A 17,642-nucleotide genomic window follows, 5' to 3' on the forward strand; every position below is an offset into this window, starting at 1 on the left:
CTGGCCCAATGGCCTCACTGGGGCTGCGTGAATAAGGCTCCTCCCACGGCCAGCTCCTGCTTCCTCCCGACCCGACTTGACTCGACTCCCGCTTCCTGCCTCCGGACCGGACCCGACACCCGCTCCCCACCCCCCACCCTCCGGCCCCCAGACCGGACCTGACACCCGCCCCCGGACCGGACCCGACACCCGCACCCCCCTCCCCGGACCGGACCCGACACCCGCTCCTCTCTCTTTCCCCCCCCCCCCCGCCCCCGGACTGGACCCAACACCCGCTCCCCCGCCACCCGGACCAGACCCAACCTGACCTCCCTCCCCCCGACCTGACCTCCCTCTCCCTCCATAATAAATATGGACCCCAGTTCAAATATTTGTAATTTCTAATGCTTAGATTATCCAAACACGCACAGAACTATTTGACATAGAGGTCTTGTTCCATTGAGGTTTAACCAAAAATTATAAATTATATTTCCAGTGACTTCAACAGTTACATTCTCCTGCAATAAATGAATCTTGTATTGTGAGAAAGGGGGAGCTTTCTGTTGCTAATATGCTAGCTACATTTAATGTGCTTTCTGAAGATGGAAAAAATGGTGAAGATTTTTCCATTTATATTTGACTATTATAAGTGCCAGCAGTGGCTCAGTGGATAGCATCCTCACCTGAGTCAGAAGGTTGTGGGTTCAAGTCCCTCTTCAGACACTTTAGCACAAAAATCCAGGCTGACACTCCAGTGCAGTGCTGAGGGAGTGCTGCAGTGTCGGAGGTGCCGTCTTTCGGATGAGACGTCAAACCGAGGCCCCGTCTGCTCTCTCAGGTGGACGTAAAAAAAAATCCTTGGCACTATTTTGAAGAAGAGCAAGGGAGTTATCCCCGGTGTCCATCTCTCAATCAACATCACTAAAAACAGATTATCGATTCATTATCACTTTACTGCTTGTGGGACCTTGCTGTGTGCAAATTGGCTGCCGTGTTTCCTACATTACAACAGTGACTACACTTCAAAAGTACTTCATGGCTATAAAGCGCTTTGAGTTACACAAAGGTGGTCGTGAAAGGCGCTTATATAAATGCAAGTCTTTCTTGGCGAATTTGGAAAAATTTTTAAAGGAATTTCTGAATCATCCCATCCACATTTTTTCTTGTCCTTGTTGTCAGGGAAGCATGGAGTGAAAGACAAATGTTTACTCACAGAAGGGGAGGCTAAATGTGACCGCTGGAGTTCAACATGTGAAAGTGTGAGGTCATCCACTTTGCACCAAGAAAGATAGGTCAGAGTATTCTCTAAATGGCGAGATGCTAGAACTGTGAATGAGCAGAGAGATTTAGGCATCCAATTACGGTAATCACTGAAAGCTAGTGCACAGCTACAAACAATAATTTAACAGGCTTATGGAATGTTAGCCTTTATCTCAAGAGGCCTGGAATACAAAGGGATGGAAGTTCTGTTACAGCTCTATAGAGCTCTGGTTAGACCCCGTCTGGAGCACTGCATTCAATTCTGAGCACTGCATCTCCGGAAGGATATATTGGCCTTGGAGCGGGTGTAGCACAGATTCATGAGAATGATACTGGAGCTAAAAGGGTTAAATCATGAGGACTAGTTGCATAGACTAGACTTGGGTATTCCCTTGAATATAGAAGATTAAAGGGTGATCTAATTGAAGTGTTGAAAATGATTAAACTGAGATAGATAGATTTTTGTTAGGCAATGATATTCAGGGTTATGGAACCAGGGTGGGTAGATGGAATTAAGATCCAGATCAGCCATGATATAACTGAATGGTGGAACAGGTTCAAGGGGCCGAACGGCCTACTTCTCTTCCTATCTTCCTAAAGGAGATGGAGAGAAGTTATTTCCACTGGTGGGAGAGTCGAGAACAAAGGACCATAATCAAATTAGAGCAAGACCATTCAGGAGTGATGTCAGAAACCACTACTTCACATAAAGTGTCGTGGAAATCTGGAACACTCTCTCCCAAAACGCTGTTGAAGCTGGGTCAATTGAAAATGTCAAAACTGAGATTGATAGACTTTTGTTAGGCAAGGGTATTTAGGGTTATGGAACCAGGGTGGGTAGATGGAATTAAGATCTAGATCAGACATGATATAATTGAATGGTGGAACAGGCTCGAGGGGCCGAACGGCCGGCTTCTGTTCCTATCTTCCTATAAATCAATCTGCTAAAATGTGTCGGGTCACTGTTGCATGTTTCCTGGTAGCATTTTTAATCGGACCTTTGGTGGAGTTCTTGGGATAAGGTACCTGCAGAGGGGAGGGACACAAACAAATCAAAATTGAAACAATAAAAGCAAATGGGAGGGAGATGTTCTGTTGGTAAAGTACAATAATAATGAACCTAGAAGTGTTACCGAGCAGGAGAGAAGTAGCGGATAACTAAGATACTGAAACTGGCTTTTATTGGATTGAGAGGTTAAATGGGCATCTCATCTGGCTTGGATTGGAAGATCTTTCAGGTTTGTTAATATTTTGCTACTCAGGAAGTCATACTCAATTGTGGTTGGAATATAATTAGGAAAGAGTGTATAAAATGTTCCTGTGAAAGGAACAATGTGGAAGGGATGGCTTTGGAAAAGCCTATTCAAAAGGTTTGAAAATCACCAATAGAATACAGTCAAATATAACTGAAATGGGAAAATCTTCTCAATTGTCCCCACTATTGCATGTCGAGAGATTGTAATCAGGTTCCAGTGTAGTTGTTTGACGATTGAAGTGAGAAAGGAAACCAATTGCCCTCATCTGTCTTCTAACTTTTAGTTTTGAAATTGTTTGGAGAGAAGTTGTCTGCCACCTAGAATAAAGCTGCTTCACTACAAATTTGTTTCTCTCCTTTCTCTTCCTGCTTCAGAACTGCCTTGAAGTGCTCTGCTACCACAGCGGCTTAGACCCAGATAGGAAAGATAAATGTCAACGGACGGTGCATGATGTGGCCACAGATGACTGCAAGCATCTGCTGGAGAATTGGAGTGAGTAAAGTAAAATAACTTGGGCGTGTTAACTGCTTGAGAGTATTAAGTATATTCTGCAGTAACTCGGCAAAGGATATTGTCTTGGGATTCATTTCTTTGCCACTTAATTCAGGTCTTTCTTGTGTAGAGAGTGTTTTGTACTGTTAGTGGCAGGAACTTCTAAAATGACACATTAACTTTTTGTTTTGTAGAGAAGACATTTTTTTTTAAAGGGCTCAATCATGAACATAATTTTATTTGACTCTAGACTCCAAGACATTCATCCCATTGCATATATGGCTGTGAATGGTGTGTTTAAAAAACAAAATGCAGAATTTTTAAAAGTGTGTTCCTGGGATATGGGCATCGCTGGCAAGGTCAGCATTTATTGCCCTTGAGAAGGTGGTGATGAGCCACCTTCTTGAACCGCTGTAGTCCGTGTAGTGAAGGTACTCCCATGGTGCTATTAGGGAGGGAGTTCCAGGATTTTGACGCAATGACAATGAAAGAACGGCGATATATTTCCAAGTTAGGATGGTGTGTGACTTGGAGGGGAATGACAGAATCCAAACAATCCTAATCCACCCATTCAAAACCTTCGAATGTTTTGGGATATTATGCAGTAATGCTGCTGCAGTCCATAAATGGTTAATTTTGACACTGCCTCAAAGGTGCTGTTAGTTTGTCATCTGTGCACTGGTTTGTTGCTGTTACATGCATTGTATCCAAATGTATTGATGCAGTTTCTGTTATTTTGAAAAGGATGATCCACGCAAACAAAATGATTTCTACATACTTTGGTAATTAAGCTTCTGTTGCATGCTGTTTAGTATTGTGGAACTTTCTTTTTTCTGTAGTGATTGTGAAGTGCCTTGTTCTGTTTGACACCTGATGTGTCACAGTGTTTCCTAGAGGTGGGTTTAAAAACTGATGCAAACATGGAATATTGTATCTGGTTTCTATTTAAATGACTAAAAATAATTTTAAAATCCAGTTGTTAGATATGTGCCCCAGCAACAATCTGGTGCAGAGAATATTACCATACCGCAAGTTCTTTTCTCTAGGAAACTCTGGTTTTTGGTCTATGCTGAACTTTGCATGTTTTGTGGTAGATGCAAGTCCTTTAGTTTAAAAAAAAATAACATTGACTTGTCCAGTTTAGGACTTTCATAATTTAACCTGTGTTAGTGATTTCTGTGAATTCTCGATATTTGTAACTGTGCTCTGATTCTTTTTATATGAGGTGCAATGAGTTGTTATTGTGCTGTTACTTGAAGATAGGTTTTCACTTGGAATCGAGTGGTAACAAAGTTGTGTTGTACTTTGTTTAAATGTAACTGGGGGGAAAAAAAAGTGATGAGTTTTGCACACAACTCCAGATTCAACAATTCTGAAATGTGTGAAGCAGCTGTAGTTTGATTTTTTAAAAAGCTGGTCAGTCAATGGTATGAAAAAAATGATCAATTTCTGCATAAAGCTTCATTTAAATTATCTGATAAAAATCCAGAGTCATGAAGTAATTGCATTCATAATGAAACATTCAACAGGTATTTCCTTCAATATTGCACCTGTAGCCAGAACTTACTAGGAAGACATCTTTCTTTAAATACTTAGATTACTGTTCTCAGGTTCCTGCGTTGAAGGCTCATTTGAGATATCTGCAATATGAAAAACATCATGGCATCTTTTGTAGCAGCCTGTGTTTTATATCCATGTTATATCTGCAGTGTTGGAGCCAGGCTGGAAGTGTGATTTTTCTTCATGACTGCCCCAATAGCACAGACTAGTATTGGCAATGCTTGCTTCACTTCAGCTTTAGCAACCCATATCATACCATTTTTAAATGTCACCTTGCTGTAGATTTTTCTTTGTGGTAACCACAGTTGCCTTTATAAAACTATATATATACTGCCCCGCTCTTCAATTTTTTTTTCCTGATTGCTATAACAACAAAAAATAGATCTGTCTGAACATTCAGGAGAGCAGAGGTATGTGACTGCAGTGATGGTCTGTAATAAACCACAGAGACTGCACTTCATGCAGGCTTCTTGATCATCTTCAGGTCTAGTGAATAGCCAAAAACTAGACATACTTATTCTCTGTTAAATGTTATCAGGATTTTATGCTGAATTCTTGCTGCTTATGATACCCCATTCAACTGCTCTGCCTCCAGACAGTGAAATGAGTTGCACAGTCCCAATGTAGTTTTCCCATTTGCCCACACCAGAATCTGGTGACTAGTCTCGCTCAGAGAGGCCATGAAGGTTGGTTTGTGTGGGGTGCGGAAATGCCACAGTAGTGCTGTTCTGCAGTTTGATATAGTGGACATTGTCAGGATTCTGAAGAGGGAGCTTTACACTCTCTCTCTCTCTCTCTCTCTCTCTTTGCATTATGCCTGTCCTGGGAATGCTTGATACTGACACTGCGTGCCCAGTGATTAAGTGCTCCATTCCTCAGCACTAACATTCCACATCTTGGTGAAGACAAGATAAGGCCAAAGAAATCATTGAAATATTAATCCAGTTACATAGTCATCTATTGGCGAACCTATTGACTTATTTTAGCATGTCAGTAATGTTGACAATGGAAAGCACCCTCCTATTGAATTTTGCCATGATATTAGTGATGAGGTGCCTTTTGTGAGAGCATTGAATTCTCTATCTTTTGGTTAATTTTTAGCTTAGTATTGATCTGTTATACGTCATGGCTCAGCTGTAGACCACTGGGGGTGAGCCATTGCATTTATTAAATAGCCCCTCAGGTTATATGATTGGTTAATTAGCAAAACCCCTTTTTAATAATAACTTTTATTTATATAGCATATTTAACGTAGTAAAATGTCCCAAGGCGCTTCACAACAGTTTTTCAACGCGTTAGATATTGACCATTGAGGGAAAGAGAGAAAAAGCATGAGAAGAAAGTGTAAGAAGCGGTTAAAGGCTCGGGTCTGAAGCGGCAGCCAAAATGCGCTCGCAGATAGACATATGTGAAAAAACTAAAAAAAAAATTCAAATTACATTGTAAATACAATAAGAAGTATACAATAGTAAAATCAGTATAATAAAGATTACTTATAATTAAACAAAATTAAATAATATATATCATAATTATAAATTAAGTTTAAAATTAGAAAATCAGCAATTGGAACAAAATTAAATCAGTTATTAGCTGTCTAAGAATTTTTAAAAGAATTTTTAGAAGCTATACTTCAACAAAGTTGGTTTTGAAGATTTTACCCAGCATATTTCTGAGGGTTTTTTTCTGTTTCTTGGGACTAGATTTTGCTTTTAATTCAGACATTCAGCTTCACAGTGATTGAAACCATGGAGCGACTTCTCTTTATAAATGATGTGTTCTAATACGTGTATAAATGCAGGTTGATTATCTTTCCTTACTTGTACATTTCATCCCACAGGTGCGCACAAGGTACTGCTGCAAATTTCCATGAAAAATAGTGAACAGGTTTGTAGCCGTACAGAACACACTGAAAATAACATTACAATTGGCAGCCTGATCATCCGCAAACTGACTACCTGGGATGACTTGTCTAAAGCTGTAACAGTGACACTTAAGAACCACTTCAGAACTGTCATGGATGGATGGGAATCGCCAGAGGCATCAATATTTCTGAATAATACCGAATACAGCTTTATTTCAAGTGGCATATCTGCTGTTGAAATAGGTATATATTCACCTGCAGCAGCTGAAAAATGATCGCTGTTTAAATACCTCGTGTTTCACAGAAGCCCTAAAAGGCCCGTATACCTGTGTAAAGTTGCTACTTGTCTGATTTTGAACTGAGCAGCCCTGCGCTCCTCCAATTCTGGCCTCTTGCACACACCCGATTTTAATCACTCCACCATTGGCGGCAGTGCCTTCAGCAGTCTAGGCCCTAAACTCTGGAATTGCCTCCTTAAAAGATGCTCCTTGAAACCTTTTACCAAGCTTTTGGTCATCTGTCCTGATATCTCCTTATGTCTTGGTGTCAAATTTGCTAACACTCCTGTGAAGTGCCTTGTGAAGTTATACTATGTTAGAGGTGCTAAATAACTGCAAGATGTCACCCTTTTAATACTATGCAGTTCCAAATTCTGAGTGATAGAATGAGATAAAGTGAAATGAAACATTTAATATTTTGCTTTGTAATATTTGGCCATTGACGCAAGAACTGCTGTGCTGCAACGTGTGCCTGAAACTAGAAGTGGCATCTTCTGGTACTATTTACATCTCTCATTCTTTCATGCTTTCTTGACTGTAATGTATGACTGTAATTTTCTACTCTTTCTAGCATGCAATTTCAACTGTGACCCTTTGCCAGTGTAGTTTTAAACAATCGACATTTCTCTGTCTAAACTAAGTATTTTATGATCTCATCTACAAGCATAGTGTGGGTTCCATTCTATGAATTATTAACCCTTCTACAATATAAATTGAGCTTTAGGAGATCAATGCCAAATTAACCTCCATGGGAAGTGCTCCCTACTTTATATCATCATTTGCCTCTGCTCCACTGTATGTACAGCAGACCAGATCTGGGTTGGACTCCAGAGGACCGACAGGAACGTGAAGACAAATGACAATATAAAAGATTATTCTTTCAGTTGCCCTGTGAATTTACAAAAATGTATTTGTTGGGGTTGGGAACATAACCGCAGGTCTGAAAATTGACATGTTTGCACCATTACACTATATTACAACACAGTGTAAACAAGCTGACACATTAAACTGCCTCAGCATGTATCGTGCGTCAGGGGAGTTGGGACATCTGAAGACAGATCACAAGACCCACCAAAATCTAAGTCTGTGCTGCAATTGGTTCTGCAAATCAATTATCTTCAGGAACATCATAGATGGTGGAAGAACTATGTTAACTGTCAGCATCACTCCAAGGTAAAAGGGGCATGAGTGCAGTGAATTTTGTAGTGGAAATCCATTTTTTGCTATGTGCAGTATAAATGAATCATCTATCTTTCATCTGGGGACATGATGGGATGTATCTTGTTGCTTACCCAAGTGTGGTGTGACATTATGTTCATGTTTTGCGATCAGTGCAGATGGATAAAGCGAAGGTAGTGAGGAGGTCTCTTACTGAATTATGACACTGCGACCCAAATATCTCTTTCTTTTTCCCCACAGGTGATGAAATTTGGATACCAGGACAATATTTGATGTCCTCTCCCTGGTCGCTGATAAACTGGAGCCAAAATAACTTTGTTACAGTATTCTTAAATGGTCAGACTTCTTCTGTTGCTATTGCATTATGTGGCACAATTATAAAGGCTATACGGCACAGAAACATTGTTGTTATCCAAGTTCTTTACTGTTTTTTTTATAAAGTCAGGATTAAATCATAGAAATTACAGCACAGAAAGAGGCTATTCAGCCAATCATATCTTCAATGTGAGCAAGTTTCTCTAATTTCACTTTCAGCAATAATCACAAACCTTGTTCTTGAAATTGTTAACTATTTGATTTTGATGATTTCTCCTGCCTGTTTTAACAAAAAAAAGTTTTGTTATACTTTCTATATATTCACTGTTCCTCTTTTGTCAGCTAAATGCATGCATTTTTTCATCTTTGTGTATATTTGTTTTAATTTTACTGAATTATATGCACATCAGGGTGAGGGATGTAATGCCTGAACACATTGTCAGGTATGGTAGGATTTGGATGTAGGATGAAACTACTCTATTCTGGACAACAGATGTTATATCAATGGTTCAGGCGATTATTCCACTAGTGTGACAGTACAAAATGGTTTGAGACATTTTTTTAAGTACTTTCTAGACATTGAAGAGAATATATAGATTTTCAACCCATTATGTTAGCAGGTCCCAAAGGTGGAAGAATCCCTAAAACCATACAACGCATTGGATGTTTAATTGAACAATTACAGGACATTTTGAGAGTAGAACAGCGAAGATGAATTGAAAGTTGTATTTTTGAATCTTCCCCAGGGTGAATAACATAAGAAATAGGAGCAGGAGTAGGCCATTTGGCCCCTCGAGCCTGTTCCACCGTTTAATAAGATCATGGCTGATTTGATCTTGGGCTCAGCAGCACTTCCCTGTCTACTCCCCATAACCCTTTATTCCCTTATCGCTCAAAAAAATCTGTCTATCTCCACCTTAAGTATATTCAATGACCCAACCTCCACAACTCTCTGGGGCAGAGAATTCCACAGATTTATTACCCTCTGAGAGAAGAAATTCCTCCTCATCTCAATTCTAAATGGGCGACCACTTATTCTGAAACTATGCCCCTTAGTTCTAGATTCCCCCATGAATGGAAACATCCTCTCTGCACCTACTTTGTCGAGCTCCCTCATTATCTTATAAGTTTCAATATGATCACCTCTCATTCTTCTAAACTCGAATGAGTGTAGGCCCAACCTTCTCAACCTTTCTTCATAAGTCAACCCCTTCATCTCAGAAGTCAACCCCTTCATCTCAGGAATAAACCCAGTGAACCTTCTCTGAACTGCCTCCAATGTAAGTATAATCCCTCCTTAAATAAGGAGACCAGAACTGTATTCTAGGGCTGGATTTTCGAGGTTTGCGACAGGGTTTTCGCTGCGATTTGACCCTCCGCGGCAAAAGCCTGGGCGGGATCCTCGGTTACCTGTTTGCAGTGGCGCTTGGAAGTACTGCCGGGAAAAGCTGCGCCGGACGTGTAACAACACTGATTGCGTTACCGTCCGAGTTTCGGCACTCTTCCGACCTGTACGCCGTGCCCCTAACAGTGACGGGTAAAACCTATTGGTGCAGCCCTGCCAGCAGCGGTAAGTTAGAAAACCTGCAAAAAAGGTAAGTTAAAGTTTTAATTTTTTTGCAGCGATTAGTTAGTTAAGGGTCTTGATAATGTTTTTAGAATGTTTTGGGAATTATTTTTTTTCCCCTCCCAAGGCCCCTCTCGCAGCACAAACAACCCCGCACTAAAGTTGGCGAAACTCGCATTTTGCGCCGCGAATAAATGTGCAATGCCTCCCTTCACAATGGCGCATACCCCAAAGGCCGAATATTTGGCCTAAAATCGGTAGCGCAACGAAAACGGTAATTTTCATGCATTGCTACTGTTTTCACCCAAAATCCCGAAAATCCAGCCCTAATGGGTGCGGCCTCACCAATACCCTGTACAGTTGCAGCAGGACTTCCCTAATTTTATACTCCATCCCCCTTGCAATAAAGGCCAAATTCCATTTACCTTCCTGATTACTTGCTGTACCTGTAATCTTTCGTTCTTCGATTGCCGTCCATTTAGTTTGATTGTAGTAATGACAGGCTTCCTGGCTTTTGAGGTTCAGGGGAAGATCTGTTTGGTAATGTGTAAAAATATTGACAAATGTATTAATGCACAAGCGAACATACCTGTAATAGAATAATGCATAGCATTTATATCCTATCCGCAGATTTTGTAATGGTGAAACTGTACTGGTATTTAGCTATTACTAGCAAAGTCTATTTATTGGAACCAATAATATTTGCTGTGTCCCGATTAGGTTAGGTAATATCTCATTGAAAGATACAAAATTCTTACGGGGTAGATGCAGGGAGGCTGTTGCCCCTGGCTGGGGAATCTAGAACCAGAGGTCACAGTCTCAGAAATGGAATCGGCCATTTAGAACTGAGAGGGGGAGAAATGCCTTCACTCAGAGGGTTGTGAATCTTTGGAATTCTCTGCCTGAGAGGGCTGTGGAGGCTCAGTCGTTGAGTATATTTAAGACAGAGATCGTTAGATTTTTGGATGTTAAGGGAATCATCACCATCATAGGCAGTCCCTCAAAATCGAGGCAGACTTGCTTCTATTCTAAAAGTGAGTTCTCAGGTGACTGTACAGTCCAATATGGGAATTACAGTCTCTGTCACAGGTGGGACAGACAATGGTTGAAGGAAAGGGTGGGTGGGACTGGTTTGCCGCATGCTCCTTCCGCTGCCTGCGCTTGTTTTCTGCATGCTTTCGGTGACAAGACTCGAGGTGTTTAGCGACCTCCCGGATGCTCTTCTTCCACTTAGGGCGGTCTTTGGCTAGGGACTCCCAGTTGTTAGTGGGGATATTGCATTTTATCAAGGAGGCTTTGAGGGTGTCCTTGAAACGTTTCCTCTGCCCACTTGGGGCTCGTTTGCCGTGTAGGAGTTCCGAGTAGAGCGCTTGCTTTGGGAGTCTTGTGTAGGGCATGCGGATAATGTGGCCCACCCAACGGAGCTGGTCAGTGCTTCGATGCTGGGGATGTTGGCCTGATCGAGAACACTGACGTTGGTGCGTCAGTTCTCCCAGGGGATTTGCAGGATCTTGCGGAGACATTGTTGGTGGTATTTCTCCAGCGATTTGAGGTGTCTGCTGTATACGTCTCTGAGCCATACAGGAGGGCGGGTATCACTGCAGCCCTGTAGTGTAGTATGAATCAAGGGATATGGGGATAGTGCAGGAAAGTGAAGTTGAGGTGGAAGATCGGCCATGATCTTATTGAAAGGCGGAGCAGGCTCAAGAGGACGAATGGCCTACTCCTGCTCCTATTTCTTATGTTTTTATCCAGTCGAGTTTCACAAGATGAGAGTTATCAGTGCCAATTTTACAAATGTTGGCAACCAATGGGAAACCTCACCCACCAGCTGCACAAATCAGGAAATCTTGGGTGCACTGCCCATGATTTTCTGTCTATTTAAACTTATGGATAGAAAATCTTGCACAGAGCACCTGCAATTTCTGCTGTTTGACTATTGGGTAAAACTCCCCACAAAAATGATAACACCTTCCCTGTTGTTTTTGACCTGATATCAATGTTGTTATTGCTTTTATCTTCATGCTTCTACACTTTGTTCTCTTGCACATCTTGCTTACAACTTATGAATTTGCTGTGGCCTAATGCTGGATAATGTGTGAGTCTATGTGTATTTGAGGGTATATTTTTGTTGTACTAATGCTTCATTTTTAACAGGTTTGCAGGAAGGTTGCCTTGACAGCATGGCTTACGCCTCTCTTATCCCCATCTGTATACTTCAGAACTACCTCAGGCTGGTATGTTAAAATAAATTAATATTAAACATAACCTTCCAGTCCATGTATGTGCAGGAAGAATTACTTGTTTAGTTTGCAACATGATGTTCTAGTGCTTTTCTTGAATTTGAAAGATACTAACATTCAACAATTTTGATTTGAGAATCATATATTTTTGTTTGCAAAATTTAGGTTTGAAAAATATCATTTGAGAATTTCTGTTTGACGAATGGTGAAGGTGTTTCTATGGTAACTACTTGAAGTTACTGACCAATAGAACTGTTCCGAGGGTTAGTTTGTCATTTTCTAATGTATTTCCTTAGAAACTGGCATGTGACAGATCTATTTGCTGTGATTATTGAGAGAATTTGAAAATATATAATATATTAGGCAAATTCAGTATATTATGCCTTTCTTTTGTAGAAAGTAAACTCCCAATAATTTGTATGTAAGCTAACTGTTAGGTAGTGGACATGTTCTGCTGTGATCCCTTTGGCACTTGGTAAGAGAGCATGCACAAATATCAGAGAGGAGATGAATCCTGAAGTGGTTCAGAGTGAGATGAATAACATTATGGAATCATAGAAAATACGATACAAAAGGAGGCCATTCAGCCCATCATGCCTGTGTCAGTCGAAAAAGAGCTACCCAGCCTAATCCCACCTTCCAGCACTAGGTCTGTAGCTCTGTAGGTCACAACTCAATGGGCCCAAGTTTCCACATGATTTGCGCCTGATTTTTTGGAGCAACTGGTGGAGAACGGACTATCTTAGAAATCGCAATTCTCCACATTTTTTTTTCTGCAGTTCGAGTCAGTTAGAACAGTTTCACTTTAGAACAGAATTTTTTCTTCAAAAGGGGGCGTGTCCGGCCACTGACGCCTGATTTCAAAGTTTCCACAGTGAAAACGTACTCCAAACTAACTTAGAATGGAGCAAGTGAAGATTTTTGTAGAACTGAAAAAACCTTGTCTACACATTAAAAAATCAGGTGCAGGTTACAAATTAGGCGTCCAGAATGAGGTTGGGTGGGGGGGGGGGGTGAAGGGAAGTCATTAAATTCTACAATAAATCCTTATTTATACTTATACAAATATTATACAAATAAATCCAACCTGAATAAAAATTTATAAGCAAAGAAAAGATTAGATAAACCATCTTCCTACCTGTGTGAAAGTGCTTCAGCCAGGGAGAATGCTGCAGGAAGCCTCACAAGTTGAGGCAGCCGTTCCCGCGGGGGGGGGGGGGGGGGGGGGAGGGGGGAGGAAGCCATTCCAGACGGTGGGCGGGGGGGGGGGGGGGAAGGGAGACAGTGAGAAGGCTGCAGGAAGCCTCACAAGTTCAGCAGCCATTTCCCGACGGCAGGGAGGGGAGGCCGTCGGGAAACGACTGCCTCAACTTTCTGAGGCTTCCTGCAGCCTTCTCACTGCTGCAAGAAGCCTCAGTGCTGATGTGCTGATGGCAATGTGCTTTTATTAAAAAATGTTCAAAAATTAAACAGCTACAAAGAACTACAAAAATGGCCGAGTGCCAATGTTTCCTTCACACTGCGCGTGCGCGAACGCTCCAACGCGCACGCGCAGGGTTGCCGGCAGGAAAAAAACTAATTTAAATGGTACCCGCCCCCTCCCACTTACAAAATCGGCACAAGTGGTAGGCTCCGCCCCCCTGGGCGCCGCGCCAAGCAGACATGGAGCTGCAGGGCGCTCCAGAATCACGTGTTTTTTTTCCGGCGCCGTTTTCGGCGCGAAAAACGGGCGCCCAGCTTGGAGGGGTGCCCGTTTTTTATCATGTGGAAACTTGGGGCCTTTAAGTGCCCATCCAAGTACTTTTAAAATTTGATGAGGGTTTCTGCCTCTGCCACCCTTTCAGGCAGTGAGTTCCAGACCTCCACCACCCTCTGGATGAATTTTTGTCCCTCAACTCCCCTCTAATCCTTCTACCAACTACTTTAAATCTATGATGGCTAAAAGGAAAGTTTTAGATACGTTGGTTAGCCTAAAGGAAGACAAGGTGATTGGATGTATCCTGGGATATTGAGAGACGAGGGAGGAAATTGGCACGGCTTTAAAAGATATATTTCAGGCTCTTTCGAGTGTGAATATGTGCCAGAGGACAGGAGAGCAGCCGGTGTCGTACCCGTTTTTGAAAAGGGAATCTGGGTAATTACTGCCCGGCTAGGTTAACTGCTGTGGTAGGGAAAATGTTACTTTTAATTAAGGATGAAATGACCCCACATCTGGATAAAGAGAAAATAGTTAGAAGCAGCCAGCATGGATTTCAAAAGGAGCAATCATCCTTGACAAATTTTATAGATCTGGGGCCATTTCTGTTCACTGTGTATATCAATGATTTGGATATAGGCCTGGAGGGAGTGGTGATGAAAGTTGCAGATGATTGAAAAATAGGAGGTATAGTTAATTCCAAAGAAGTTACAAAAGGATATTGATAAAATGGGGAATAGGCTAAAAAGTGGCAGATAGAATTTAGTGTTCATAAACGTGAGGTAATACATTTTGGTTAAACAACACCAGAGTAATTATACTTTGAATTGAAGTGGGCTTGGTGATGTGGAAGTCCAGAGACAGTTAGGGGAATAGGTTCACAAGACATTGAAGGTAGCACCTTCAGTTAATGGGGCCATAGAAAAATGACTGCAATTCTGGGTTTTAGTACAAGGTATGGAAAATATAAAAGCTAATAAATAATCGAGCATACATTTCAGAAGTACTTCATTGGCTGTGAGGTACTTTGAGATGTCCTGAGATCATGACAGGCACTAGATAAATGCAAGTCCTTCCTTATTTTTATATAAAACCTGAAGACCTTAGAGTGCTGTATTAGGCTGCACATTGTAAGAAAGGTATTGAGGCTTTAGAAAGGTATAATGCAGATTCACTAGGTTGCTGCCTAGTATGAGGAAATATAAATATGAGCAAAGTCTTGAAAAATTGGGGCATTCTTTGTTAGAGCAACACACATTGAGGTAATATCATGGAAGTGTTTAAGATTATGAAAGAATGGGACACTTTCGATAGAATCAACCTGTTTTCCAATGCGTGAGAAGTTTATAATGAGAGTCCGTAGACACAATTGGATATGAGATTTAGAACAGAGGGCAGGAAAATCTTGGTTAGAGTTATGAGGCTGTGGAATTCACTATCAGAGGTAGTGGTTGAGACAGAAACTGCATCAACATTTAAGATTAGATTGGATAGGTAGATGAAGGAAAAAGGAATTAAGGGATTTGGGAACAGGGAGGGTAAATGCGATTAGGATTTTTTTTGCATGTGTAGAGGCTAAACGCCAACACTGACTGGTTGGGTGGGTATTTTATGGAAATTTAATCTTGTGGGCTCTATGAAAAGTTTCAGTACTAAAGAATTACAAACTTACTCCTGGAAGACCTTCAAGATTAAATATTTTATGTTCTAAGTGCTCAACCAAAGCATTACTTTCATATTAAAGTGTTATTAAAAATGGTTGATAAAAGTTATAATTCAATAGTTTCATTAATTAATTATAGGCCAAAAATGATGGGGTCATTATTATTTGTTTTGCTATTATGAAATGTTATTTCTTTCATCTCCAGTTTCGGGTTTTATTTGTTTTCGCAAATGAGAGATTGGATGAATCTTATCCTCATCAAAGTAAGGGATATCGGTGCTGGAATTGGAACATTTTTCCAAATTTAGCATTTAAAAGTTACCACACCGTGGCCAGCTGTAGAATGGGTCAGGTAGAGTAGAATATTTCTTTACACTGTTTTAACAATATGGGTCAGCAGAATCTAACAACTGCATCAGTGAAACATTTTTATTGGCGTCTTTATGTGCAGTGACTTGAGCTCATCCAAAACTCTGTTGCCCATATCCTAACTCACACCAAGTCACATTTGCCCACCCCCCCCCCCCCCCCCCGTGTTCTCTGCCCTACATTGGCTCCAGGTCTGGCGACGGCTCGATTTCAAAGCTCTCATCTACGTTTTCAAATCCCTCCATGGTCCCGCCCCTCCCCATCGCTGTAACCTCCTCCAGCCTTACAACCCTCCGCAATCTCTGCGCTCCTCCAACTCTGGCTTACTTTGCATCTCAGATTATAATAGCTGCACCATTGGCAGCTGTGCCTTCAGTTGCTTAGGCCCCAACCTCTGGAATTCCCTCTCTAAACCTCTCCATCTCTCTACCTCTCTCTCCTCCTTTTAAGACACTCCTTAAAACCTGCTTCTTTGACCAGAAAGAGCTGTATTAAGCCATCTTGTGTGCATGTACGACCTTTATAGGCAGTAGAGATCATCTCATCAATGTGAATGGGATTCAAACTGAGAACCCAGAAATGAGAAAATGTGGTAATTACTCCATCATCCTGCCCCAAAATATTAAATTTAAAAGAGTAACTCTCAATTTCTGTAAATAATGATAACTAGGAAGAGTGAGGTGTCGTTACATGAAATCCCATGACACATCCTGTGATTTTTGAAACTCACTGTGCCGTTGTCCTCAAGTAGTATGATTGTTTTTCATAGTTTTTCTCTCCCTAAACCCCTCTGAATCTCCACATCCCATTTCTCTTTTAAGGCACTCCTTAAAGCTGTCCTTTTTCACCAAGCTTTTGCTCACTCCTTCTTTGGGCCAGCATCCATTTTTTTGATTCCGCTTCTGTGAAGCACCTTATGGCATTTTCTATATTAAAGACGCCACATAGATTCAACTTTTAGTGGCATTATTATTTTTAACGATTTGCTACCAACAAATTGTGCAGTTGGAGTAGTGTGGCGATATACCAGATTACAGCAACTGATACAGTTCTGCTGATGAGATATAGCTGGTACTCAGCTGATCTGGACACTGAAGTTTCAATTCCGTAACAGGCAAGTTTAACCGACAAATTTATTGATAGGATTCAAAGAAAAATCCACATTGGTGTCTGTATGCTAAGTTGCTGCCTGTGCAGGAGTCCTCTTCATACACAGCATTGTTTTTCTTGATTGAGCCTATAATTTTTGGGTGAATTTCCTGAAACAATCTTAATAAGAAAACAGTCTAATTAAGTGACTAGTATATTTATCAAATGTTCAAAAACTGTCCTGAAATTCCTGAGTTGCTTCTGATACAGCACCAGTCTCTTAATCCCCTCTAATTTTGACCGCAAAAATCGCACCTGTGGTGCAATTATTCTGTAGTAAAAGTATTACAGTAACTTCTAACATAACTCACTATAGCTGAGATGTTATTGTAGATTTCTTCATTTTGTGAAAAAGTTCAATTTAATAAATATTGTAAACAAAAAGATTGATCAGAAGGTGTGTGTAATCGCTGGTTTATAGATGTAATTTGCACTTCTCAAGCTGTACTCACAGTTTGGCTCCTCCTGAACCCCTCTGTTAAATTACAGCCTTTTCTACTCAACCATCCTTTGTTCTCTGTCCATGAAGCTTTCTGCAGATTGTAAACAAATTGTACTCCATGTCATTAATTTCTGATCCAACAAGGGCAAGTGAAGATTCTAGTGAAGAGTGCTGATTTTCTGGGGAAAAGAATTCTACTGAAATTAATTTCCCCTTCAATAAATCGATTTTCAACATTTAAGACGCTTATCAAAAATTCAAAGTTGCTGAAAGTGTTGTGGATTTTGGAAAATCTCCTCTCTTCACTACCTGTACTAAATAGGAATAATATAC

The 17,642-nt window shown here is 40.9% G+C and overlaps 1 protein-coding gene across 3 annotated transcripts in view; it reads left to right on the forward strand.

Moving 5' to 3' along the window:
- Positions 1-17,642, forward strand: part of cttnbp2 (cortactin binding protein 2) — a 162,316-nt gene that overhangs the window by 100,861 nt on the left and 43,813 nt on the right. For all 3 annotated transcript variants that reach the window (XM_070900329.1, XM_070900331.1, XM_070900330.1), the window contains 4 exons: positions 2,870-2,987; positions 6,385-6,651; positions 8,106-8,201; positions 11,905-11,984. In XM_070900329.1, coding sequence (XP_070756430.1) covers positions 2,870-2,987; positions 6,385-6,651; positions 8,106-8,201; positions 11,905-11,984 — 561 coding nt within the window. The remainder of the gene's footprint in view (positions 1-2,869; positions 2,988-6,384; positions 6,652-8,105; positions 8,202-11,904; positions 11,985-17,642) is intronic.

Source organism: Pristiophorus japonicus, chromosome 15 (genome assembly GCF_044704955.1).
Source record: "Pristiophorus japonicus isolate sPriJap1 chromosome 15, sPriJap1.hap1, whole genome shotgun sequence".
NCBI lineage: Eukaryota > Metazoa > Chordata > Chondrichthyes > Pristiophoridae > Pristiophorus > Pristiophorus japonicus.